Genomic DNA, 26,972 nt, shown 5'->3' on the forward strand with positions numbered 1-26,972 from the left:
TAGATGTCACTGTGTCTGCAGATTGTCCTCCCCTCCTGTAGGTGTCACTCTGTCTGCAGATTGTCCTCCCCTCATGTGGATGTCACTGTGACTGCAGATTGTCCTCCTCCCCTCCCCAGGGGGAGTGAGTGGGCACATTGTCCTCCCATCCTGAGTGGCGCTGTTCCGGGAGGACTCCTCTCGCCCAGTGAATGGTACAGTGCCTGCAGATTATCCTCCCCTCCTGTGAGTGGCGGTGTAGTGGGAGAGAGTCGCTCTCTGGTGCTGTCCCTGCAGATTGTCCTCCCCCTTAATGGGTGTCGCTCTGCGTGTGCGGATTGTCCTCCTCTTCCTCAGTGTTAGGGAGGGCTCCTCTCTCCCAGAGAGTGGTGCTGTGCCTGTGTATTATCCTCCCGTCCTGGGGTGGCGCTGTTCTTGGAGGACTCCTCTCCTCCTGTGGGTGGCGCTGCAGTGGGAGGACTCCTCTCCTCCTGTGGGTGGCGCTGCAGTGGGAGGACTCCTCTCCTCCTGTGGGTGGCGCTGCAGTGGGAGGACTCCTCTCCTCCTGTGAGTGGCGCTACACTGGGAGGACTCCTCTCCTGTGGGTGGCGCTGCACTGGGAGGACTCCTCCTGTCCTGTGGGTGGCGCTGCACTGGGAGGAGTGCTGTTGCCGGTGTCGGGCCTGGGGGAAGCGGTGTGGCTCCGCTCCGGGAATCGGTGGCTGCAGCGGGTGAGGAGAGCGGAGAACCGGGCTCGGGGCGGCTGTGTGAGCTGCCCGAGAGTCAGTGTTATACCGGAGCAAACCTGGACCAGTCTGGGTTCAGTTAAACCGGAGCAAACCTGGACCAGCCTGGGTTCAGTTAAACCGGATTAAACATAGACCAGTCTGGGTTCAGTTAAACCGGAGCAAACCTGGACCAGCCTGGGTTCAGTTAAACCGGATTAAACATAGACCAGTCTGGGTTCAGTTAAACCGGAGCAAACCTGGACCAGTCTGGGTTCAGTTAAACCGGAGCAAACCTGGACCAGCCTGGGTTCAGTTAAACCGGATTAAACCTGGACCAGCCTGGGTTCAGTTAAACCGGATTAAACATAGACCAGTCTGGGTTCAGTTAAACCGGAGCAAACCTGGACCAGTCTGGGTTCAGTTAAACCGGATTAAACCTGGACCAGTCTGGGTTCAGTTAAACCGGATTAAACAGGGACCAGTCTGGGTTCAGTTAAACCGGATTAAACAGGGACCAGTCTGGGTTCAGTTAAACCGGATTAAACAGGGACCAGTCTGGGTTCAGTTAAACCGGATTAAACAGGGACCAGTCTGGGTTCAGTTAAACCGGATTAAACCTGGACCAGTCTGGGTTCAGTTAAACCGAATTAAACCTGGACCAGTCTGGGTTCAGTTAAACTGGATTAAACAGGGACCAGTCTGGGTTCAGTGTTAAATAGGATTTAACCTGGATCAGTCTGGGTTCAGTTAAACCGGAGCAAACCTGGACCAGTCTGGGTTCAGTCAAACCGGAGCAAACCTGGACCAGTCTGGGTTCAGTTAAACGGGATTAAACAGGGAGCAGTCTGGGTTCAGTTAAACCGGATTAAACATGGACCAGTCTGGGTTCAGTTAAACCGGAGCAAACCTGGACCAGTCTGGGTTCAGTCAAGCCGGAGCAAACCTGGACCAGTCTGGGTTCAGTTAAACCGGATTAAACAGGGACCAGTCTGGGTTCAGTGTTAAACAGGATTTAACCTGGATCAGTCTGGGTTCAGTTAAACCGGAGCAAACCTGGACCAGTCTGGGTTCAGTCAAACCGGATTAAACCTGGACCAGTCTGGGTTCAGTTAAACCGGATTAGACTTGGGCCAGTCTGGGTTCCATGTTAAATGTTGACCAGTCTGGGTATTGTAAAGAATGATGTGGAGATGCTGGCGTTGGACTGGGGTAAACACAGTAAGAGTTTTCACCAGGTTAAAGTCCAACAGGTTTATTTGGTAGCAAATGCCATTAGCTTTCGGAGTGCTGCTCCTTCATCAGATGGAGTGGAAATCTGCTCTCAAACAGGGCACAGAGACACAAAATCAAGTTACAGAATACCGATTAGAATGCGAATCTCTACAGCCAACCAGGTCTTAAAGATACAGACAATATGAGTGGAAGGAGCATTAAGCACAGGTTAAAGAGATGTGCATTGTCTCCAGACAGGACAGCCAGTGAGATTCTGCAAGTCCAGGAGGCAAGCTGTGGGGGTTACTGATAGTGTGACATAAACCCAAGATCCCGGTTGAGGCCTTCCTCATGTGTGCGGAACTTGGCTATCAGTTTCTGCACAGTGACTCTGCGCTGTCGTGTGTCGTGAAGGCCGCCTTGGAGAACGCTTACCCGAAGATCAGAGGCTGAATGCCCGTGACCGCTGAAGTGCTCCCCCACAGGAAGAGAACAGTCTTGCCTGCTGATTGTCGAGCAGTGTTCATTCATCCGTTGTCGTAGCGTCTGCATGCCCCCATAAGAACAGGATATGGCGCTCGACTCATCGATCGACAGTTCCGACGCGCCACAGCGAAAAACCGCACCGACCTCCTCAGAAGACATACACAGGACACGGTGGACAGAGTACACTTCGTCGTCCAGTACTTCCCCGGAGCGGAGAAGCTATGGCATCTCCTCCAGAGCCTTCAACATGTCATTGATGAAGACGAACGTCTCGCCAAGGCCATCCCCACACCCCCACTTCTTGCCTTCAAACAACCGCACAACCTCAAACAGACCATTGTCCGCAGCAAACTACCCAGCCTTCAGGAGAACAGTGACCACGACACCACACAACCCTGCCACAGCAACCTCTGCAAGACGTGCCAGATCATCGACACGGATGCCATCATCTCACATGAGAACACCATCTACCAGGTACACGGTACCTACTCTTGCAACTCGGCCAACGTTGTCTACCTGATACGCTGCAGGAAAGGATGTCCTGAGGCATGGTACATTGGGGAAACCATGCAGACGCTACGACAATGGATGAATGAACACTGCTCGACAATCACCAGGCAAGACTGTTCTCTTCCTGTGGGGGAGCACTTCAGCGGTCACGGGCATTCAGCCTCTGATCTTCGGGTAAGCGTTCTCCAAGGCGGCCTTCACGACACACGACAGCGCAGAGTCGCTGAGCAGAAACTGATAGCCAAGTTCCGCACACATGAGGAAGGCCTCAACCGGGAACTTGGGTTTATGTCACACTATCAGTAACCCCCACAGCTTGCCTCCTGGACTTGCAGAATCTCACTGGCTGCCCTGTCTGGAGACAATACACATCTCTTTAACCTGTGCTTAATGCTCCCTCCACTCACATTGTCTGTATCTTTAAGACCTGGTTGGCTGTAGAGATTCGCATTCTAATCGGTATTCTGTAACTTGATTTTGTGTCTCTGTGCGCCCTGTTTGAGAGCAGATATCCACTCTATCTGACGAAGGAGCAGTGCTCCGAAAGCTAATGGCATTTGCTACCAAATAAACCTGTTGGATTTTAACCTGGTGTTGTTAAAACTCTTATATTGTGAAGAAGTCAGTTGAAACAGGTACTGTGATTGTGGTCTCAATTCAGAGTTCCAACATTTGTAGATTTCTGCTTGTCTGGAAGATGTTTTGTGTCCTGTTGCTGAATGTGGAAATGATGTTTCCTTTCAGTGAAACTTTGGGATCGATTACTTTGGTAAACGTGTTTGGTGAAAGAATGGTTAAACATTATGATTTCAAAACTTTACTTTAAATAAAGATAAACTGTCTACAAATATGTCATAGCCTCGCCAACGTACTTAACCCGCACATCTTTCGGACTGCGGGGAAACCGGAGCACCCGGAGGAAACCCACGCAGACTCGGGGAGAACATGCAGACTCCACACAGGCAGTGACTGAAGCCGGGAATTGAACCCGAGTCCCTGGCACTGAGGCAGCAGTGCTAACCACCGTGCCACCATCTTCTGTGCATTGTGATGCCCAAACAAAAGTTTTTCAGCTAATATAAACAGAAATGCAGGTAACTGCAGGTTCTGTGAGTGAGCAACAGTGTTAATATTTCCGCTAGATGTCCTTTTATCAAGACTGAATGAAATAGATTTAAGGCAAGATTCAGATTGTACTCTGGATCACTATAAATACCCCAATGATATCATCATTTGCATCCAAATATTTGTTTTGTTCATCGAAAATTATTAATTGTGTGGTATTTTTGAAGGAGTTCGATGTCTTCACCTGTTATGTGCATTCTTTGCTTGTGAGTTGTGACAGGAAGTCAACTTTGGATACCAGTCTGCTGGTTTATTATACAAAAACTCATCTTTGCTGCAATTATATCGGGTGTTGGTGAGGCCACACCTGGAGTATTGTGTGCATTTATGGTGTCCTTGTCTGAGGAATGATGTCCTTGCTATAGAGGGAGTGCAGTGAAGGTTTACCAGGCTGATTCCTGGGATGGGAGGTCTGTCATATGAGAAGAGACTAAGTCGGTTAGGATTATATTCACTGGAGTTTAGAAGAGTGAGAGGGGATCTCATAGAAATGTATAAAATTCTAACAGGGTTAGACAGGGTAGATTCAGAAAGAATGTTCCCGATGGTGGGGGAGTCCAGAACTAGGGGTCATAGTTTGAGGATAAGGGGTGAACTTTTTAGGACTGAGGTGAGGAGAAATTTCTTCACCCAGAGGGTGGTGAATGTGTGGAATTCACTCCCACAGAAAGTAGTTGAGGCCAAAACATTGTGTGATTTTAGGAAGAAATTAGATAAAGCTCTTGGGGCTAAAGGGATCAAGGGATATGGGGGGGAAGGGGGGATCAGGATATTGAATTCGAAGATCAGCCATGATCAAAATGAATGGCGGAGCAGGCTCGAAGGGCCGAATGGCCTCCTCCTTCTAGTTTCTATGTTTCTATCATTGTTGTAAACTCTGAAATCAGTTATGCTTCGTGTTTACTGAAAGGCTTCATTTTCTAACAAATCTTGAAGGCATGGATTATAAAATTCAAAATAGCTTGAAAAAGTATTTTACTTTGTGGCCATGGTTCGTTGGTCAACAACCTCACGAATGGCAGCTAAGTGGGATGCACAGTGGTTAGCACTGTTGCCTCTCAGCGCCAGGGACCCGGATTCGATTCCCGGCTTGGGTCACTGTCTGTGTGGAGTTTGCACATTCTCCCCGTGTCTGCGTGGGTTTCCTCCAGGTGCTGCGGTTTCCTCCCACAATCCAAATGACATGCTGGTTAGGTGCATTGGCCATGCACCCAAACAGGCGCCAGGAGTGTGGCGGCTAGGGGATTTTCACAGTAACTTCATTGCAGTGTTAACGTAAGCCTACTTGTGACATTCATAAATAAACTCTAACTTTAAACTTAATATGATTAGCAGAAAGTGCTGCAAATACTTGGCAGGTCGGGCAGCGTCTGTGGGGAGAAACAGAGTTGACGTTTCAAAGTCTATGACCTTCCATCAGAAAAGTGATAGTTGGGACTAGGAACCTGAGATACGGGGAGAGCTTGAAGAGGCAAACAGAAGACTTGGGGTGATCTCTCAGAACTATTGATTCCAAAGAGCATGGAGAAAAATAAACGAGAGTATTTATTATAATTACAGACTGAGAGCACAAGATTACACCTGGTAAATAAAGGTGTAGCATTGATGACTTTACGCAGAGGGTGGTAAATTTATTCTACAGGTGCTCATGCAGGGAGAGAAAGTCAATTGTACCAGCAAGTTGAAGTGATTAGATAAGGATTTAGAAAACAAACGTGAAGGAGCGTAAGAGAGGCGGGGTACAATATTTAGTAGACAGAGATAGGCTGGGTGAAGCATGGTCATATTCCTGTACTTTCAGATATAATAACCTGTTTTTTTAATATTCATTCATGGGACATGAGCGTCGCTGGCTGGCCAGCATTTATTGCTCATCCTTCGTGGCCTTTGAGCCTGTTGTAAACATACTCCAGTCACACAATTCACTTTGTGTTTCCTGTTAACAGATCGTGTACAATGCCTGCCGAAGGAGTTCCTTCAGTTGATATTTCAGCAGGTGACTATAGACCAGATGGGGCAGACACGGCCACCTCGCCAGCTCCGGATGCTCTTCAAGAAAGCGGACTCCCCGCTGACGGTCCGGGAGGCTCCGCTGGCTCGGACCTCTCGGACAGCAGACCGTCCACTTCGGCCGGCGCCCATGGTGCTCAGAAAGTCCTCCAGATCGACCGGCAGCAGATCCAGGCTGTGGAGCAGAGCGCTCAGGCTCTGGAGCTGCGAGGCCTCGGAGTGGATGTCTATGACCAAGATGTGCTGGAGCAGGGAGTGCTGCAGCAAGTGGACCGAGCTATTAATGAAGCTAGTCAGGCAGCCAAAAGAGCTGAGGCGGAGAAAGAGTACAATTCCGTTTTAGACGATCTCAGGTACTGGAGATTTTAAATGATACTGGAATAAAGAATTTAAAGTTCCTGGTAAAGGCGTACAAAATATAAAACATAAGAACTAGGAGCAGGAGTAGTCCATCTGGCCCCTCGAGCCTGCTCCGCCATTCAATAAGATCATGGCTGATCTTTTCATGGACTCAGCTCCACTTACCCGCCCGCTCACCATAACCCTTAATTCCTTTACTGTTCACTAATGTATCTATCCTTGCCTTAAAAACATTCAATGAGGTAGCCTCAACTGCTTCACTGGACAGGGAATTCCACAGATTCACAACCCTTTGTGTGAAGAAGTTCCTCCTCAACTCAGTCCTAAATCTGCTACCCCTTATTTTGAGTTTCCTCGAGTCCCCTTGTTTTAGTTTCACCCACCAGTGGAAACAACTTCCCTGCTTCTATCTTATCTATTCCCTTCAAAATTTTATTCGTTTTGATAAGATCTCTCCTCATTCTTCTGAATTCCAATGAATATAGCCCCAGTCTACTCAGTCTCTCCTCATAAGCCAACCCGCTCAACTCCGGAATCAAACTAATGAATCTCTTCTGCACCCCCTCCAGTGCCAATATATCCAGTATATAATATTGCTTATATGCATAATTTAAATTAGTCAGTTAATTTTTCTGAGATACATTGGACATGAGGCTAGACTATAAAGAAATACACTTCTTGACAGTGCGTTGGAGATGATGGGCCCCAATATTTCGGTACCGCGAGGACCCCTGGCATTGTCCCACCCCCACACGCACAAAGCACATCTGAAGCAGTGGAGGAACTAACTCTAGGATTGTACCCTTTGGTCAGACATACTGCCATGTGCCAGGAATTAGATCCCAATGGAAAGGCAGACCCACAGAAGTTGCGGGTCAGCTTCCAGTGGGACCAGTGCAAACCTTGCATTGCAATGTCAGAGCTTATTTTTGTTAGAGCGGTGCATCGCTCAAGAGGAGAGCCAAGCTATTGCTGGGATAGATCCCCCACGCACGTGCGCGCACAGTTGGCACAGGAGTGTCAGCAATGGAGAGGGTGTATGCCTCCTCCAGGTAAAGGACGCTGACACCAGGATTCAGGATAGGACCCGAGTTGGTGGGCATGGATGCCACCACCTCCTCCCCATTCGTTGGAGTGCAAGCAGGAATCCCGTTGAACTTTTGGAGACGATGGTTCTGGAACAAATTAGCTGCCACTTACAGTCATGGAAGCAGATCTGACCACTACTATTGCAATTGAAAAATACAACTATCTAGATCAGAATGAGGTTAGGTTCAGTGTTTTGGAATTCCGTGATGGGTTAGGCTGCCTCGGCCAATTTTAGTGCACCTATGATTTGCAGTCCATTCACCCCCGATTGAGTTATCAACTCTTCAGTTGCTGCACACCGATCTCCCTGGATTCATTCTCCACCTCAGTCGTGTTGGGATTCATCGTGCAGTCAATCAAAGTCGGTAGATTTTTGATTTGATTTATTGGGATACAGTGAAAAGTATTGTTTCTTGCGCGCTATACAGACAAAGCATACCGTTCATAGAGAAGGAAAGGAGAGGGTGCAGAATGTAGTGTTACAGTCATAGCTAGGGTGTAGAGAAAGATCAACTTAATGCGAGGTAAGTCCATTCAAAAGTCTGACGGCAGCAGGGAAGAAGCTGTTCTTGAGTCGGTTGGCACGTGACCTCAGACATTTGTATCTTTTTCCCGACGGAAGAAGGTGGAAGAGAGAATGTCCGGGGTGCGTGGGGTCCTTAATTATGCTGGCTGCTTTTCCGAGGCAGCAGGAAGTGGAGACAGGAGTCTCTGATGCAAAGTATTTCTGTTTTGTGAGGTGGGTTATTCGTGTCTTTACCACTTGCTTTAGGTCCACTACCACATGTCTGAAGCAAACAAACAAGATCATTGAGCAGCTGGCCCCTTACGCCGAAACCAACAAAGAAGTGAACCGGAAGCTGGAGTCTGTGAAAAGACAGAAAGAAAACAAGGTACTGCCCTGCTTTTCCTCCCTAAAACATTCAACATCCTGATTCTTCAAGGATTTCAGTAGCTTTTTTAATCACTCGTGGGAGATGGGCATCGCTGGCTGGCCAGCATTTATTGCCCATCCCTCGTTGCCCTGGACCTGAGTGGTTCGCTCGGCCATTTCAGAGGGCAGTTGAGAGTCAACCACATTGCTGTGGCTCTGGAGTCACATGTAGGCCAGACCGGGTAAGGACGGCAGATTTCCTTCTCTAAAAGGGCATGAGTGAACCAGATGGGTTTTTCCGACAATCAACAATGGTTTTATGGTCATCCGTAGATACTTAATTCCAGATATTTTTTATAGAATTCAAATTCCACCATCTGCCGTGGTGGGATTCGAACCTGGATCTTCAGAATATTAGCTGAGTTTCTGGATTAATAGTCCAGCGATAATGCCACGAGGCCATCGCCTCCCCAGTCCTGAGATTGGAAGTGAATGTTACTTATTCCAATATTTTTATTCAGAAGTCTTCCCACCCCCGCCTCCAATGCACCAACTTACTTTTTCATTCATGGGGTATGTGTGAGCATTGCCAAAAAAACATCGTTCAGTGTCCATCCTTAACTTCCCTTGAGAGGTAGTGGTGAGCCACCTTCTTGAAGCTAAGTGGCTTGCTCGGCTATTTCAGAGGGCATTTGAGAGCCAACTACATTGTTGCGGATCTGGAGTCATGTATAGGGCAGACCCAGTAAGGACAGCAGATTTCCTTCCCTAAGGGAAACGAAGAGGGGCTTTTCCAACAATCCAGTAGCTATCATGTCACTATCAATGAAGACAATCTAGATAGAGAGAAAACAACTTAACCCTGCGTGTGATCAGAACATAGGAATTAGGAGCAGAAGTAGGCAATTCAGCCCTTCGAGCCTGCTCCGCCATTCAATCAGATCATGGTTGATTTCTTCCTGGCCTCAAATCCATCTCCCCACCTGTTCATCATATCCCTTCAACCCGTTTTTTTTATCAGAAATATACCTGTCCCCTTCTTGATGATTCAGACTCCCCCGCGCTATGGGACAGCGAGTTCCACAAATTCACCACCCGCTGCGAGAAGTGGTTCCTCCTCATCTCAGTTTTAAATCCACTGCCTCGCAACATATACCTGTGACCTCTTGTTCTAGATTGCCCCACAAGAGGAAACATTTAGTCTATGTTTACTTTATCAATCCCTTTTAGAATTTTATATTCCTCGATCAGATCCCCTCTCATCCTTCTAAACTCCAGCGAGTATAAGCCCCAACTGTTTAATCTCTCCTCATACGTCAATCCTTTCATCCCCGGAATCAATCTGGTGACCCTCCTCTGAACTGCCTCCAATGCCGCCACATCCTTCCTCAGATAAGGAGACCAAAACTGGACACAATACTCCAGATGTGGTCTTACTAGCACCCTATACAATTGCAACAACACTTCTCTACTTTTATACTCCAGTCCTTTTGCAGTAAATGCTAACATTCCAGTTACATTTTTTTAATTACACGCTGTACCTGTACCGACTTTCTGCGATCACGTAAAACAAGCAATCTATTAATACAGGGATCACCATATATTCTTAGCATTTCTAGTAAGGTAGCGTCAACAGACCGGGAGAAGCCTTGTTTTTCTGAGCGAGGAGTTTGTGAATATTATTCTCCTCGGTGGCTTACTTTTATTTTGTTCCTTTTCACAAGGAGAAACAGTTGAGAAAGATAAGAGCCAAACAGAAACGCCTCCAGGCCGTGCTCAGTGGCGCCGACATTGAGAAGCTTGAAGCTGAATTCGAATCTTGCGATGAAGGTAAAGCGAAGGCTTGTCTTGTCTTGATGCTCAAGTTGAATCACCCTGTCGCAGAGATTTTCCCCGATCAATTTTTGATCAGCTCTGATGGCTTTCTTTATAAAATAGATCAATGTGTTGTGTAGCTATTGTTGAAACCCAATGCAGATATGACATTCAACCCTTTGCAATGGGGTGGGGGGTGGGGGGGGGGGGGGGTTGCACTGTGGCCAACAGCATCTCATTGTGATTTTAACTTTATTTTAATGAGCGAGGTTGATTGCTTACCCATCTTGTACTGAATAATCTTGTACACCGGGGCAGCACAGTGGTTAGCACTGCTACCTCAGCGCCAGGGACCCAAGTTCAATTCCGACCTCGGATCGCTGTCTGTGTGGAGTTTGCACCTTCTTCCCGTGTCTGCATGGGTTTCCTCCGGGTGCTCCGGTTTCCTCCCACAGTCCAAATATGTGCAGGTTAGGTTGATTGGCCATGCTAAATTGCCCCTTAATGTCAAGGGGGTTTGGAAGGTAAATATGTGCGCTTACGGGTACAGGGCCTGGGTGGGATTGTGGTCAGTGCAGACTCGATGGGCCGAATGGCCTCCTGCAATGTAGGGATTCTATGATTATGATTGTCAGTGCCTTGGTTGGTATTGTCTAAAATTCTTGGGACATCTATAATGAAACAGACATAAAAGTATCATGTTGTGTAACATGAGTCCAGGGTCCTTTTAGTCCCATTGTGGGCTATAATATTTTGCACTTGCATGTTTATTTTGGAATTTGGCTTTGATCTTCCTAATGTCAACAATTAATCTCAAAAATACAAACTTGACGAAGCAGATATTGAAACGCTCTGGCAGCTGTGCTAAAGCACTTGTCAAAAGTAGCTACACCATACAGCAGTGAGTTCTGTTCTACACAGAATTTGCAGTACAGGAACAGGCCATTTCATTGAGCAGAATCATAGAATTCCAAGGGTGCAAAAAGAGGCCATTCTGCACGTCGAGCCTGCACTGACAAACCCACCCAGGCCCTATCCCCGTAACTCCACACATTTACCTTACTAATCTCCCTGACACTAAGGGTCAACTGAACATGGCCAATCAACCTAACTCGCACATCTTTGGACTGTGGGAGGAAACCGGAGCACCCGGAAGAAACCCATGCAGACACGGGGAGAATGTACGGACTCCACACAGATGGTCACCCGAGGCTGGAATTGAACCCGGGTCCCTGGCACTGTGAGGCAGCAGTGCTAACCACCGTGCCGCCCAACTTGATCCGTCTAGTTATGCACTGGTATTTACACTTCACTCAGGTCTCCTCTCATTTCATTTTGCCCTGTCTCAACCTTTTGGCAAATTATTTTCTTCCCGTTACTCTCATGCCATCATCTAGTTTCCTTTTGAAACTATCTCTAAGCTAATCGCCTGCACCACTTCCTGAGGTAGCAAGTTGCTCACTCGTACCACTTTCTGGGTAAAGACACCCGAACAGACGCCAGAGTGTGGCGACTCGGGGATTTTCACAGTAACTTCATTGCAGTGTTAATGTAAGTCTACTTGTGACACTAATAAATAAACTTTAAAACCTTTTTGCTTATCCTCTTGTGCAGTTCTGTTATGACCTTTGGTCCAATCTGATTTATAATGAGGTTAAAAGAACAAATCACTCTTGCATACACCACACATTGTATGTAAAATGACCCAAGTATAAGAGCAAATGTTACAACATGATTGCCCTATCTCTCTAGCTAGTTCTAAGTTGTCAGGTTCCTGATCTACTGTTTCACTTTTTTAGGGTACTGGTCTTACACTAATCTCTCAAACTCCTGCCTGCTCCTCTTTCTAGAACATACAAATGTTTAATGTGCTACCTAACGTTTACTTACAAACTGCTTGCCAAACATATTTTGATTTTCATTATTGCTGAACTAAGACAACATTTAATTAATTTCCTGTTCTCTAACCCGCTTAAGTGCATGGACTGGGCAGGACATGGGAAAGCTAATGTATATGAGGCAAATATCCATATCCCAAAGCCAAGTTACTTCAGAGACAGTAAGGCAGCTTAGTTATGTTCTCCTGTTCCTTGTATCTATCTGTAGTGTTTAAATAGTTTAAGATTGCCATTTCTGAAAAAGCAAATGAGGCACGAATCACATTGCATTTTCAATAGCAACAGTTCTTAACATGGCATCAAATCTTTCCATTAACCCAAGAATTGCTTTATAAAACAAGTAGCCAAAATGTAATTTCTAATCAAATGTCACGTTAGAAAAAGACAATTTGATGGCATCTTATTGGTGTCCTGAATAGACCCGGTGTACAGTTGTGTACACTGTGTACAGTTCTGGCCTCCTTACTTGAGAAAGGATATACTGGAGGGGCTGCAGAGGAGATTCACTAGATTGATTCCAGAGTTGAGAGGGTTGGCTCATGAGGAGAGACTGAGCAGACTGGGACTATACTCATTGGAATTCAGAAGAATGAGAGGAGATCTTACAGGAACATATAAGATTATGAAGGGGATAGATAGAAGCAGGGAAGTTGTTTCCACTGGCAAGTGAAACTAGAACTAGGGGGCATAGCCTCAAAATAAGGGGGAGCAGATTTAGGACTGAGTTGAGGAGGGACTTCTTCACCCAAAGGGTTGTGAATCTGTGGAATTCCCTGCCCAGTGAAGCAATTGAGGCCCACCTCATTGAATGTTTTTAAGGCAAGGATAGATAAATTTTTGAACAGTAAAGGAATTAAGGGTTATGGTGAGCGGGCGGGTAAGTGGAGCTGAGTCCACGAAAAGGTCAGCCATGATCTTATTGAATGGCGGAGCAGGCTCGAGGGGCCAGATGGCCTACTCCTGCTCCTAGTTCTTATGTTCTTATGTTGTTGCCAGAACCAGGTCCTTCATCGTTGGGGAGTATGTTGATGCCAGTGCAGGAAACAGAATGGGAGCATTTAATCCGTACCGGACAAATGACGCCTTTCGGCACCAAAATACCTCAGAAAGAAACCAAAAAAGAACCTCGTAAGATCATGCTGAATGACGCGTCGGACTTTGAGAAGTATCTGGCCGATCAGGCAAAAATGTCTGCAATACGGAGAAGGTCATTTGCTAAAGGAGTCAAGAAGAGAAAAGGGACAGGTACAGCTCAGGCCAAAGCTGAGACTTCAGGCGACCGAACTCAACACCCCAAAGGCAGCCACAAGAAGAATGGCAGCGTGTCGAGAACGGACCGAAAGCTGAAGAAGCATCTGCAGAAACTGCAGCGCAAAACTCTTGAGATTAAGTTTAAGGCCAGAGTTCCAACAGAGAAGATCTCCCTGCAAGGATCAGCGCGAGGGCGCGAGGCGAGAGGCTCGGACAGCGAAGAGTCTCTCTATGTGCCAGACGAGGAGTTGCTTTACCCAGATGAAATCAGCGACAGTGACGATGAACGATTGGATAACGGCAGGCTTAAGAAAGCACAAAGGAAACGCCAAAAACAGAAACACTCGGACGAAGCTTTCTCACCGAGCTCAGGAGAGGATGAACCAACACGCAAGATAAAAGCACACAAGGATGATGGAAATGAAGAGCTATACAGGAAAAGATTAAGGTAAATGGATTTAATTTTACAACGAAGAGTCTATTCAGTAAATATATTTCCGAATTAAGTATTGATTGTGTCAGCCACGTGGGTCACACTCTTGAGTCTCAAAATTCAGGGTTCAAGCCACACTCCAGGACTTGAATGCAAGAATCAAAGCTGATACTCTAGTATAGCACTGAGGGAGTGCTGTGCTGTACTGTCAGATCAGGCGTTAAACTAAAGCGCCACCTTCCTACTTGGGTGGATGCAGAAAGCCCCATGGCACTTGTTTCGAGAGAGAGCAGGAGAGCCCTCCCTAATGTCTTGGCCAACATTCATCCCAAAATGAACATGAAAAAAAGAGCAGTTTATCTGGTTATTATCACATTGCTGTTTGTGGACGTTTGCTGTGCACGGATTGATTGCTGTGTTACAACGGTGACTGCGTGTAAAAAGAAAGCACTTCATTGGCTGTAAGGTGCTTCATGACATCCGGTGATCCTGAAAAACCTTATATAGACACAAGTCTTTTCTTTATTTAATGACTGGAGTGATTGTGGACTAAAGAGAGGCAAATTGGGGGGGTGGGGGGGAAGAGAGAGAGTGAGAGTGACTTCAATCTAAAGGACTCCTCTCGATGCCAGATACAGAATATGGATAACGCCGAGATTACCTGTGAACATTTCTGTATTTCTTTGGTATATTTAAGTTGCTCAATCATTTATCACTACATTTTTATGTGACTCCCGCTGCCACTATCCCACAGATTTACCCTGCTAATCTAAGGGGCAATTTAGCATGGCCAATCCACCTAACCTGCACATCTTTGGATTGGGGGAGGAAACCCACAGAGACCATGGGGAGAAGGAGCAGGGCTCCGAAAGCTAATGGTATTTGCTACCAAATAAACCTGTTGGACTTTAACCTGGTGTTGTTAAAACTCTTACTGTGTTTAAAAAGTTGACATGCAGTGAAGTAAAAATTGAGTTGACAGACTGCATCGCACCACCAATGTCTCGGACCCAAAGTAACCCATTCAGTTGATGGTATATCTTGACCCAAATGGTGTCGAGAAGCTGGCAACGCCACCGTTGCAGAGACAAAATGTTTATTATTCCTAGCAGATTGCATTTTTTTGAGTATTGTGAGGCAGGCAATCTACCAGCCAGAATGAAACCATTCTGCGAATGTTATGTGATGGTAACCATGATTGAGTTGAGCAAGTATCAGAACCCTACCCGTTCCTAGATATTTACGCTGACGTTTCCAAAAACACTAAACATCATGTGATTCCGTTCACAATATGTGAAATTTATCCTCAAAGGTTTGGTAGGTTAGATATTTTAACCTCAGAACAAAAATACAGTATTTTGCCTCTTTAAAGCATCATAGAAATTATTAGTCGTTATACAAATAAATTTGCTCATTTTCAGATTGGTACTATTATATTCAGTGCACATCTTCCGTCACTCAGCATGTATATCTCTGTCTTGTTAGTAATCTGAGACATAGGGCGAGGCAGTGGTATTGTCACTGGACCCAAGGTAATGCTTTGGGGACCCGTGTTTTAATCCCACCATGGCAGATGGTGAAAGTTAAATTCCATAAGTTCCGGGCGGCATGGTGGTCAGCACTGCTGCCTCACCGAGCCAGGGAACCATTTTCCCCGTGCCTTTGTTTATTCAAAACAATGCAATGTTTGGACATGTTCCTTTTGCCTGCAGAGGATAATAGGTCCCTGCATATGAATATATGTAGCTTCGAGCAAGCATAAGTGAGCTACAATGTGAGCTTGACTGACAATCTTAAATTAGTGTAATTCTTAGCACACTCAGGATTGTACAGCAAGTGCTGTCCAATTGCAGATACATATCTCACATCGGGCATTATAATCTGAGTTTTGCAAGCAAGCATGGATTGGTTGAGTGCAACCAGTACCCTGCCTATTGCAAACAGCCGAAGGGACAGTGTGTTTGGTGTGATCTGCCAGTTGTTGGGACGTACGGCCTATATACACTGATACTGAAATTCATATACTACATTCCTCATTTGACTGGCAGGCAGTATGCCTTTTTGGCTTGACGGCAGCATCAGTGGAAAACGCCCCTCATATTGCCACTGCATTTGAAGCCGCTGAAATCGCTAGCTTCCGGGCACTCAAATTCTTGAGATCATTTACAAATTTCGATTGGGATTTCTTCTAAGCTGAAATACAAATTCAGTAAAAAGGCCACCCTGTCGGCAGCAGGTACCAGAAGCTTGAGTAGCTAGCTACTCATTCCAATTCAAAGTTTACGGCAAGGCTGTAAACAGCAGGCATAATTACCTGAGATTGTTATAAGCCCACGCGTGCTGCGATATTTGCTCTTGCAACACTTGGCAAAATTATGATGTCTCGTCTCCCTGACGGGTGTGTTAAAATAAGAACTGCAAAAGATGACATATTTTGCCACTGCTGTGAAACAGCAATGCGAAAGGATCAGGCAAACCCATCGGTGCCCCTGATTATAAGGTGGCTTTCACAGCTCAGCATCCAGGTAAAGCCAAACTGTAAATGGGACCTAATGTAATTTAGAGAGTGGAGCTATATTGGAAGTCTGCCGGTGCATGCTGTCAGTCTGAGTAAAATGCTTCGTTTTAACTATCACTTTGCTTTATCTTTCCTACAGCCTAATTAAGACGCTGTTTATCCTGCTAAAAGCACATAAAGGCGGGGAATGTAATAGCTTCGGAAATGGGTTTCAGTTTTAACTAAGATAAAAGCAAAATACTGAGGATGCTTTAATCTGAAACAAAGCTCTGACGAAGGGTCATCCAGATTTGAAATGTTGGCCCTATTCTCTCTCCACAGATGCTGTCAGACCTGCTGAAATTTTCCAGCGTTTTCTGTTTTTGTTTCAGTTTTAACTTTCTCTCTCTTTCAAATTAATTTTGTAAATTTACTTTCGACAATGCAGCAATGGCAATGCACCCTTGTTAATTCACAGAGATTCTCTTGCTGAAAAAGTTACAAATTACCCAGACATTCAAATTAAATGATTTGAACAACTGGGGCGGCACAGTGGTTAGCATTGTTGCCTCACAGCTCCAGGGAATCTGGGTTCGAGTCCCAGCTTGGGTCACTGTCTGTGTGGAGTCTGCACGTTCTCCCCGTGTCTGCGTGAGTTTCCTCCGGATGCTCCGGTTTCCTCCCACAATCCAAAGATGTGCAGTTTTGGTTGATTGGCCATGCTAAATTGTCCGGGATGTGTAAATTAGAGGGATTAGCGGGGTAAATGTGTGGGGTTACGGGGATAGGGCCTGGGGGGATTGTTGTCGGTGCAGGCTTGATGGGCCGAATGGCCTCTTTCTGCCCTGTAGGGATTCTATGAAATCAAGATGATTTTTTTTCAGAATTGACAATTTGAATTAAGCAGCTTGAATTAAATCTATTTTCTGCTATGTTGTAACTATTCTAGAAATTCTATATACTTCCACAGTTCTTTTTAAACTTGACCGAATCCTGATTATCATTTGTAAGACTACATTTCAACTTTAAATAAAAAGGTTGGTATCCACTTTAAATAAAAGTTGCTGTCCTCAGTGACTGAGAGAGAGAGGAAAAAAGGTTTTCTATCATCCAAGAAACTAATTATGTATAAATTAACTCTTGAGTTTTTTATTAATGTCACAAGTGGGCTTACATTAGCACTGCAATGAAGTTAGTGAAAATCCCCTAGTCGCACACACTCGGGCGCCTCTTCTGATATCCTGAGGAAGAATTTAGCACGGCAAATGCATCTAACCAGTATGTCTTTCGGATTGTGGGAGGAAACCGGAGGAAACCGACGCAGACACGGGGAGAACGCGCAGACTCCACACAGACGGTGACCCAAGCCGGGAATCAAATCCGGGTCCCTGGTGCTGGGAGGCAGCAGTGCTAACCCACTGTGCCACCGTGCCGCAGTGACTTGGTGTCTGAAATAAATGGTTTGCAAACCTCTCTGTGTGGAAGATTGGATGCAGGAGTCAGTGCATTGCAAAATCTGTTGGGCATCCAAAGGATAACAGGGCTATCGTGGCAATAGTAGGCAACAAACAGAAAGGTTGTGTTAAATAAGCAAGCATCAATCCAAATTCTTGAGACCATGCTCGCTAAGTTGAAAATCTGGCAAGTTCAGGGACCTAAAGTCCTGCAGTGTGATTTCCGAATTCGGTCAATTGTTCGAAGTGGCTATTTTTCTTTTGAAAGCTTGAAGTCCACGATGGGTTGTGTAATTATAATATGCAACGGCACTATTCTGATGGGCGTTGAATGCCATTTGGATTTCTGCCCAGTTCTGCTGTCTCTTTACATTGCGAGTGGCATGACAGCTATATCGGGGCTGTCCTTTTTTTGTGTAAAAAAAAAAGCAAGAAAAAAAATCAAATCTAGGTGACATGTTGGAGGCCGTCTGCAGATTGAGAGAGGAATCCAGTCTTATGCAGCAGTGACTTCTAGTGGCAAAATGCACACTGTGCATCATCCCACAGCCTCCCTGTGTACAGCGTACTTTAGTTACGAATAAATGATAGCTCGTAGCAGTAATTACCATAATGAATGACTATTATTTATATAAAAATAGCTGCAAAAGACTATAGATTGTGATTCTGGACAGTTTTTAACCTTTTCTTTTAAAACAGCATTGTTGTGAAAGTTGCATTCTAATTTCCACGAGAACTTTGCATTGAAAGCAGCTTTCTCTTCCACCATATTGTTTTAACCTGGCTTTGTCTTTTAAACCTTAAATACGCTAATTAAGTTTCTGCCTGCTTTCCCAGAGCATTGTCTACAGCTAGATATGATCCACTCGTATCTCTCATTGCAGCTGGACCCAGACACAGGCTCGGCTGAATGAAGTTAGGGAAGCTCTACCGCAGATATGTAAACATTTTTTTTTATAAGTAATAGCTTTATGATAGATAGTGACACATATTGAATTAAAAGCACAAAAGAAAGTTTAATTTGGCCCTGTAATTTTTCAATCTCCATGAATTATTAAATCCAAGGTTAGACTTGTCTCCTGATGCTGTTGCAACATTTGATGCAGAGATACGTGTTGTTATCAAATGTACTTTAAAAAAATATTCTTTTCACAGGACATGGGCATTGCTGGCTAGGTCAGCGTATTTTATTGCCTGTTCGTAATTGCCCTTGAGAAGTTGGTCGTGAGCCATCTTCTTGGGCCGCTGCAGTCCATGTGGCGTAGGTGCACCCGCAATGCTGGTAAGGAAGGAGTTCCAGGAGTTTGACTCAGCATCAAAAACGGCGATATGTTTCTAGGTCAGGATGGTGAGTGGCTTGGCTTGCAGGTGGTGGTGTCCCCATGTATCTGTTGCCCTTGTCCTTCTAGCTGGTAGGGGTCGTGGGTTTGGAAGGTGCTTCCTAAGGAGCTTCGATGAGCTCCTGCAGTGCATGTTGGGAGATGGTACACATGGCCGCCTCTTGAGCATTGGTGTTCGCACGCATCTGTTGCCTTTGTCCTGCTGGGTGGTCGAGGTCAGGGGTTTGGATGGTGCGGTCGAAGAAACCTTGGCGATTTGCTTGCAGTGCATCTTGTGGACGGTACACACGGCTGCCACTGTCAGTGGTGGAGGGCATGCATGTTGGAGGTGGTGGATAGGGTGCCAATCAAGCAGGCTACTTTGAGCTGGATGGTGTTGATCTTCTTGAGTGTTATTGGAGCTGCACCCATCAAGGCAAGTGAAGGGTAGTCCATCACACTTCTGACTTGTACCTTGTCGATGGTGGACAAACTTTGAGGGTTCAGGAGGTGAATTACTCTGCAGAATTCCCAGACTCTGACCTGCCCTTGCAGCACAATGTTTATATGGCTAGTCCATGTTGGTTTAGTGGGGGGGATTCAGCAATGACAGTGCCACGTAATGTTAAGGGGAGATGGTTGGATTCTCTCTTGTTGAAGATGGTCATTGTCTGACTCATGTGTGGTGCAAATGTTACTTGTCATTTACCAACCTAAGCCTGAAGGTCGTCCAGATCTTGCTGCAAATGGGTACGGACTGCTTCAGTATCTGAGGAGTCGCGAATGGTGTGATCATAGCAAAGATCCCAACTTCTAACCAAATAATGGAAGGAAGATCATTAATAAAGCAGATGAAGATGGTTGTGCCTTGGCCACTACCCTGAGGAACTCCTGCTATCGTAGAGTCCCTACAGTGCAAAGGAGGCCATTTGGCCCATTGAGTCTGCACCGACCACAATTCCACCCAGGTCCTATTCCCGTAACCCCACATATGCTAATCCCCCTGACACTAGGGGCAACTTAGCATGGCCAATCAAGGAAGGAAATCGGAGCACCCGGAGAATGTGCAAACTCCACACACACACACAACGACTCGAGGCCGGAATTGAACCCGGGTCCCCGGCACTGTGAGGCAGCGGTGCTAACCACTGCCACCGTGCTATGATGGCTTGGGACTGAGATGATTGACCTCCAACAACCAATCACCATCCTTCGTGCTAGGTATGACTTCCACCAGTGGAGAATTTTCCTTTTGATTCCCTTTAACTCCAGTTTTGCTGGGACTCTGTGATGCTGCACTTGGTCAAACGCAGCCTTGATGTCAAGGGTGGCCACTCTCAGCTCTTAACCTGTCAGCTCTTTTGTCCGTGTTTGGACCAAAGCTGTATTGAGGTCAGGGGCTGTGTGACCTGGCGGATCCCAAACTGAGCGTCAGTGAGCGTGTTAGCTTTTTGTGGACAGTACATGCAAAGAATATGAGGGTCAGATTTAACTTGGTGAATGCATTACTATACTGATTGAAATCCCCAAATCACATTTACTGTTCCAGCCTTGATTTGTCTGCAATAAAATGTGATGTTTCCCATATATATACTAACGGAAACCAAAGTGCAACACCCTCAATATGCATCATACGATATTGATGTGCATGTATATGCTACTGTGCCTAAGTGGCACATTGTATATATTCCATTCATAAGTGCCCATATTACAGCGTTCTCCCTTAGAAGTGGGCTTAACTTGTACTAATTAAATAGGGCAGAACTGATTCAAACAAAAAGCAGATTGTTACTTTGTTGAAAGAACAGTTTGAAACAGCATTCAGAGATTTTCTATCAAAAAGGGAAAATGCTGGAAAATTTCAGCAGGTCTGACAGCACCTGTGGAGAGAGAATGGATTCAATGTTTCATAGAAATCATAGAAACTCTACAGTACAGAAGGAGGCCGTTTGGTCCATCGCGACTGCACCAATGACAATCCCACCCAGGCCCTATCCCCATAATCCCACGTATTTACCCCACTAATCCCTCTAACCTATGCATCCCGGAACACTAAGGGGCAATTTAGCATGGCCAATCCACCTAACAAGCTCATCTTTGGACTGTGGGAGGAAAGCAGAGCACCCGGAGGAAACCCTCGCAGACACGGGGAGAACGTGCAAACTCCACACAGGCAGTGACCCAAGCCGAGAATCGAACCCAGGTCCCCGGCGCTGTGAGGCAGCAGTGTGCCACCTTGCCGCCCATTCGAGAGCTGCTCTGTCGAAGGGTCATCCTGACTCGAAACATTGGCACTCGTCTCTCCCCACAGACGCTGCCAGACCTGCTGAGATTTTACAGCATTTTCAGTTTTTGTTTCAGATTCCAGCATCCACAGGATTTTACCTTTGCCTTCAAAGATTCTCTGCTCCCTTGAAGCTTTGGGGCAGCACGGTAGCACAGTGGTTAGCATTGCTGCTTCACAGCTCCAGGGACCTGGGTTCGATTCCTGGCTTGGGTCACTGTCTGTGTGGAGTTTGCACATTCTCCTCGTGTCTGCGTGGGTTTCCTCCGGGTGCTCCGGTTTCCTCCCACAGTCCAAAGATGTGCGGGTTAGGTTAATTGGCCATGCTAAAATTGCCTCTTAGATGCGTAGATTAGAGGGATTAGCGGGTAAAATATGTAGGGATATGGGGGTAGGGCCTGGGTGGGATTGTGGTCGGTGCAGACTCGATGGGCCAAATGGCCTCTTTCTGCACTGTAGGGTTTCTATGATTCTATGAAAGTGCTAGAACCCCAGAGGAAAATGAATCTTTGTCGCAAGAAAACCAGTGGCACCCTTTGTTCTCCCAATGAATAAAGCTTCGGTTATGTACAACGCCAGGTATGAGTTTTGGTTTTTTTTTTTCAAAACTGCTTCTGCACCTTCCCCAAGTGACTAATTCAATTCACGTTTTCAGAATTCTGATTTCTGGGGTTTTTTTTGGTAATCTATATTCCTTTGATTTGGAAATTCTTTTTCAATCTCACAAACTAATTATGCAGCAAGTGTTCGCGAAAGCTTAAAAACTAGGGAGGGTGCCTGTTTGTTCAAATGTCTGAACTGGGAATTGGATGAGGGAAGCTATCTTAAACTCTCTGTGTGCACCTTTAATTTCTTACTCGAGTGTATAATTAGCTTTATCAATCTTAATTTGCTAGATGATACCACAGCCAATAAATGCCTGTATTATGACAGTTGAGACACATCAATTAAACCCACTCAGTTATGCCATAAAAGTAAGATGACGCTCCAATTGCATCGAATATCCTAATATACTGAATTAGTTAAGCCAGCTGAGGATGCTGTGTTGTTTTAAATGGATGAGATATTGCTTAAACACACGAGCAATATTAAAAACACAGTATGGCGCCAGCAAATATAACACTTAAGAAATCAAATTCCACTTCTTATTACCCTTTTATAGTGGAGCAGTTTCTACTTATGAATGTTAGGATATTATACTCTAAAAGGAACGGAAAATGCAAATGAAAGTACCTTCACTACTCTGAAGTCTACCCTTATTGGTCTTCCAGGACTGTCAAAAGTGTTTGTGTAAAAAGAATGCAAGCTTTGTTCTCTCCTTAATTACGATCAGTAACAAAGTATTGTAGAGTGCAATTGTATTTAGAGGAAAAAAAAAAGATCTGGCAAATTTATTTTGTACGGTTGATGTCCCGCCGCTTATTGCTGTGCGTACAGCTCTTTTACTTTCTTCAGCTAAGGGCGTACCAGAGTCCAGGGTTGTAAACAGTTCCACTGCAGCAACACTGCGGCACGGTGGCACAGTGCTGCCTCTCAGCGCCAGGGACCCGGGTTCGATTCCCGGCTTGGGTCGCTGTCCATGTGGAGTCCGCACGTTCTCCCCTGTGTTCTGCGTGCGTTTCCTCCGGGTGCTCCGGTTTCTTCCCAGAGATGTGCGGATTAGGTGTATTGGCCATGCTAACTTGCCCCTTCGTCTCGAAGGGACTAGTTAGGGTAAATGCATAGGGTTATGGGGATAGGGCCTGGGTGGGGTGGTGGTCAGTGCAGACTCGATGGGCCGAATGGCAGCCTCCTGCGCTGTAGGGATTCTATAAGAATGTGGATGTTATACCTTGAGTGCGGGAATGCCCCTTGCCAACTTTGTTTCTCCTTCCTAATACAGCAGGCCTGCAATCCTGAGGCTGGGTAAGGTTTTCATTGGACAAAGATGGGACACTTAAGAACTGAAAGACATCATTGGGCTTAGTAAACCTATTCTGATTTTGCTGGATCAACACCATGTTTTTTCACAATACCTTCAATCATCACACATCCCAGACGAGCAACTAATTGTCTGTCAATCATAATAGGTATGCAGAGTTGGAATTTGTACTTGCATGCGGGCCTTCTTGGCAAGGCCAGGGCTCATTACCTATGCTTAATTGCTCCACACAATCTCTCAGATACCCAACTGCCAACAGTACACCACTGCTTCACAGGCTTGTAGTAAGGAGCCACCAACCTTCTGGTCAGGTTGTAGCTCTAGCTTCTCGCAAAGTGACATTGTCCAGGTCTGCACCATGCAGACCTGTCTTTTAACTTGGAGTCTTGCACATTTCTCACTCTTAACCTGACTTAACAGAGCCTTTTTCTTCCCAGATGCCAGTTATTTGTTTCACTAGAAGCTCCCTGGTTTCTGGGACTTTCTTCTTTAGTTTCTGGAGCTTGCTTTCTGACCCTGCCGATTGTCCTGCTGGTTTTGACAGTTTCTGTGAAGTGCTACTCCCTTCTGGGTTACCTTGTGACAACTGAACTCGGGCTGCTTTTGCTTTTGTGTATGGGCTCCTGGTTGCTAAGCAACAGCCCAGTTTTTTCATACCCTGTGTTTGCTTTAGAGTTGTAAAAGCCACATGAAAAATTCAGGCAAAGTTTAGAACCATAGAATCCCTACAGTGCAGAAGGAGGCCTTTTGGCCCATCAAGCCTGCACCGACAACGATCCCACCAAGGCCCTATCCCTGTCACCCCATGTATTTACCCTGCTAATATCCCCGACACTGAGGGGCAATTTAGCATGGTCAATCCACCTAATCCGCACATTTTTGGACTGTGGGAGGAAGCCGGAGCACCCGGAGGAAGCCCGCGCAGACGCGGAGAATGTGCAAACTCCACACAGATAGTCACCCAAGGCTGGAATTGAACCCAGCCCCCTGGCGTAGTGAGGCAGCAGTGCTAACCACTGTGCAACCATGAAACTACGCTGAAGTTCTTAACCCTTAATACAACTGTCGAAACACATCATGGAAATGCGGCAGCTGTTCTCGAACACAAATTAAGCTTAAAGCGACATCTTGTTCCGAATAAATATAAATTACTTTAAACTATATCTATTTCCGAACTCCATTGTTACTCACTTTCGAATCTCTCTCATGAAAGCTCTCTTTCAGAGGTGGCTCCCTTTCTGTCGATAGAGACTTATTTCAAACTTGTCTTTCTCTCAGGCTGTCCTTTTCCAAACTTTTCTTGGTGTTAGCTGCTCCAAACCTCTGTCATTGTTCTGCTGTTTTCTCCCACTCCCACTTCACTGGGCCCCCAGCCCACTTTCGGACTGTTGCTTTCCTTTCATTTCTTTCTAACGCCTATCGTAGTCTTGACTGAGGGAACTTGGCCTACCGCCCATCGTTTTTCATGCTCTTTCTTGCTCTTCATGACTTTATTAGGGCGGCACGGTGGCACAGTCGTTAGCACTGCTGCCTCACAGCGCCAGGGACCCGGGTTCGATTCCTGGTTTGGGTCACTGTGCGGAGTCTGCACGTTGGCCCCGTGCCTGCGTGGGTTTCCTCCGGGTGCTCCGGTTTCCCCCCCCCACACAGTTCGAAAGACATCTAGTCAGGTGCATTGGCCGTGCTAAATTCTCCCTCAGTGTACCCAAACTGGCGCCGGAGTGTGGCGACTAGGGGATCTTCACAGTAACTTCATTGCAGTGTTAATGTAAGCCTATCTGTGACACTGATAAAATAAACTTAAACTTAGGAGTGTTACTGTGCCTATAATCTCCACCTGCTGCTTTTCTCATTACTTTTAACAATTTGATAAAGTTCTCATCCATTTTATTCTCAAAAACACTCGTGTGTCTTCCCTCTCTGTAGCTGCTGACAGGCTTTATACCTGTTTTCTACCGCATTCCTTTTTAAATCCAGGTTTCCATAATTCATGATTTAACTTTACTTATTTCCGTTTGTAAATTAAATTCACAGCATCAACGTTAACTAGTTGATTTACATATTGAGAACAAAAGCTACTTTTCCCTAACGTCCACCTGACACAAGCCAGAGACGGAGAGGTGACAGGAACCCCATCCCACGTTTCCATATTTCAAACCGTAACTTGATACGAGGGAAATCGAACTCCCTGTAGTGCAGAGCTATTTAAATGACCTGCAACCAAACATTGTTTAGCCTTTGTACCAAATCTGTGGTAACTTGAAGCACTTACTTTGATTGGAAAGGGCTGAGAGAGATTGTAGCTGGAGACCAGTTACACTAAGACAACTCGTGTGTGGAAATATATTTCCATGGGTAAGAGTAATCAGAATCGTGAGGTCCCAGACAGGAAAACAGACGTGGATCAGTAGAACCATAATTATATCCATCATCCATCTATCTATTTTATCAATCCAGGTCTAAACAATTTCCGAATCCTTTGAATTTGATTTTTTAAAAATTCAATTTCCAAGGCATGAGCGTTACTGGCTGGGCCAGCATTTATTGCCCCGTCCCATTCCAGAGGGCATTTGAGAGTCAAACACATTGCTGTGGCCCTGGAGTCACATGTAGGCCAGACCGGGTCAGGATGGCAGACTTCCTTCCCTAAAGGACATTAGTGAACCAGATGGGCTTTTATGACAATTGACAACGGTCATCATTAGACTTTTAATTCTGGGTTAATTCCATCTACCGTGGTGGGATTTGAACCCAGATTTTGCTCTGGGTCTCGGGATTACTAGTCCAGTGACAATACATAGATAAGCTGCAGAGCTGGGCTGAGAGGTGGCAAATGGAGTTTAATGCGGAAAAGTGTAAGGTGATTCACTTTGGAAGGAGTAACAGGAATACAGAGTACTGGGCTAATGGTAAGATACTTGGTAGTGTGGATGAACAGAGGGATCTGGGTGTCCACGTGCATAGATCCCTGAAAGTTGGCACCCAGGTTGATAGGGTTGTTAAGAAGGCGTACGGTGTGTTAGCTTTTATTGGTAGAGGGATTGAGTTTCGGAGCCAGGAGGTCATGCTGCAACTGTACAAAACTCTGGTGTGGCCGCATTTGGAGTATTGCGTACAGTTCTGGTCGCCGTATTATAGGAAAGATATTTGCTTTACTTTGCTTTATACGTTCCTTTTCTTGTCATTCTGGGTCCTGACCCAGGAATAGAACAAAGAACAAAGAACAATACAGCACAGGAACAGGCCCTTCGGCCCTCCAAGCCCGCGCCGCTCCCCGGTCCAGGATTGAATCCTGAATCCAGGATCCCCACCCAATTTTCCAGCCTATCTACATACCAATATCCTATCCACCGAGCTGTCCCTCACAGCTACGATGCTTTGTTCATTACAACCTATTAACTTACCCCCACCCCCCCATTCCAGACCATGTGATCTCCAGGGAGAGGCGAAAACCCAGAGTGAAAAACCCCAGGGCCAATATGGGGAAAAAAAAATCTGGGAAATTCCTCTCCGACCCCCTGAGGCGATCGAAACGAGTCCAGGAGATCACAATGGCCCCGATCGGAAAATGCTTCCCAACCCTAGTCATTTCCACTTCCACGAACACCATATGAATCCCCTGCCCCCGAGACAGGTTCCCAACTATCCGCAGTCTCACTCTGTACTGGCACCAGCAAGATGATCGTAGAATGAAGCCTTGAAACGAGAAACCAGGAACAATTAGCCC

The 26,972-nt window shown here is 45.9% G+C and overlaps 1 protein-coding gene across 1 annotated transcript in view; it reads left to right on the forward strand.

Annotated features, from left to right (window-relative positions):
- The first annotated feature begins 645 nt into the window (after positions 1 to 645).
- The window catches only part of ercc6 (excision repair cross-complementation group 6), a 71,079-nt gene continuing 44,752 nt past the window's right edge, over positions 646 to 26,972 (forward strand). Inside the window, exons 1-5 of the mRNA XM_078199639.1 lie at positions 646 to 710; positions 5,987 to 6,403; positions 8,272 to 8,392; positions 10,098 to 10,203; positions 13,083 to 13,785. Coding sequence (XP_078055765.1) covers positions 5,997 to 6,403; positions 8,272 to 8,392; positions 10,098 to 10,203; positions 13,083 to 13,785 — 1,337 coding nt within the window. The 5' untranslated portion in view covers positions 646 to 710; positions 5,987 to 5,996. The remainder of the gene's footprint in view (positions 711 to 5,986; positions 6,404 to 8,271; positions 8,393 to 10,097; positions 10,204 to 13,082; positions 13,786 to 26,972) is intronic.

Source organism: Mustelus asterias, chromosome 28 (assembly GCF_964213995.1).
Source record: "Mustelus asterias chromosome 28, sMusAst1.hap1.1, whole genome shotgun sequence".
Classification (NCBI taxonomy): domain Eukaryota; kingdom Metazoa; phylum Chordata; class Chondrichthyes; order Carcharhiniformes; family Triakidae; genus Mustelus; species Mustelus asterias.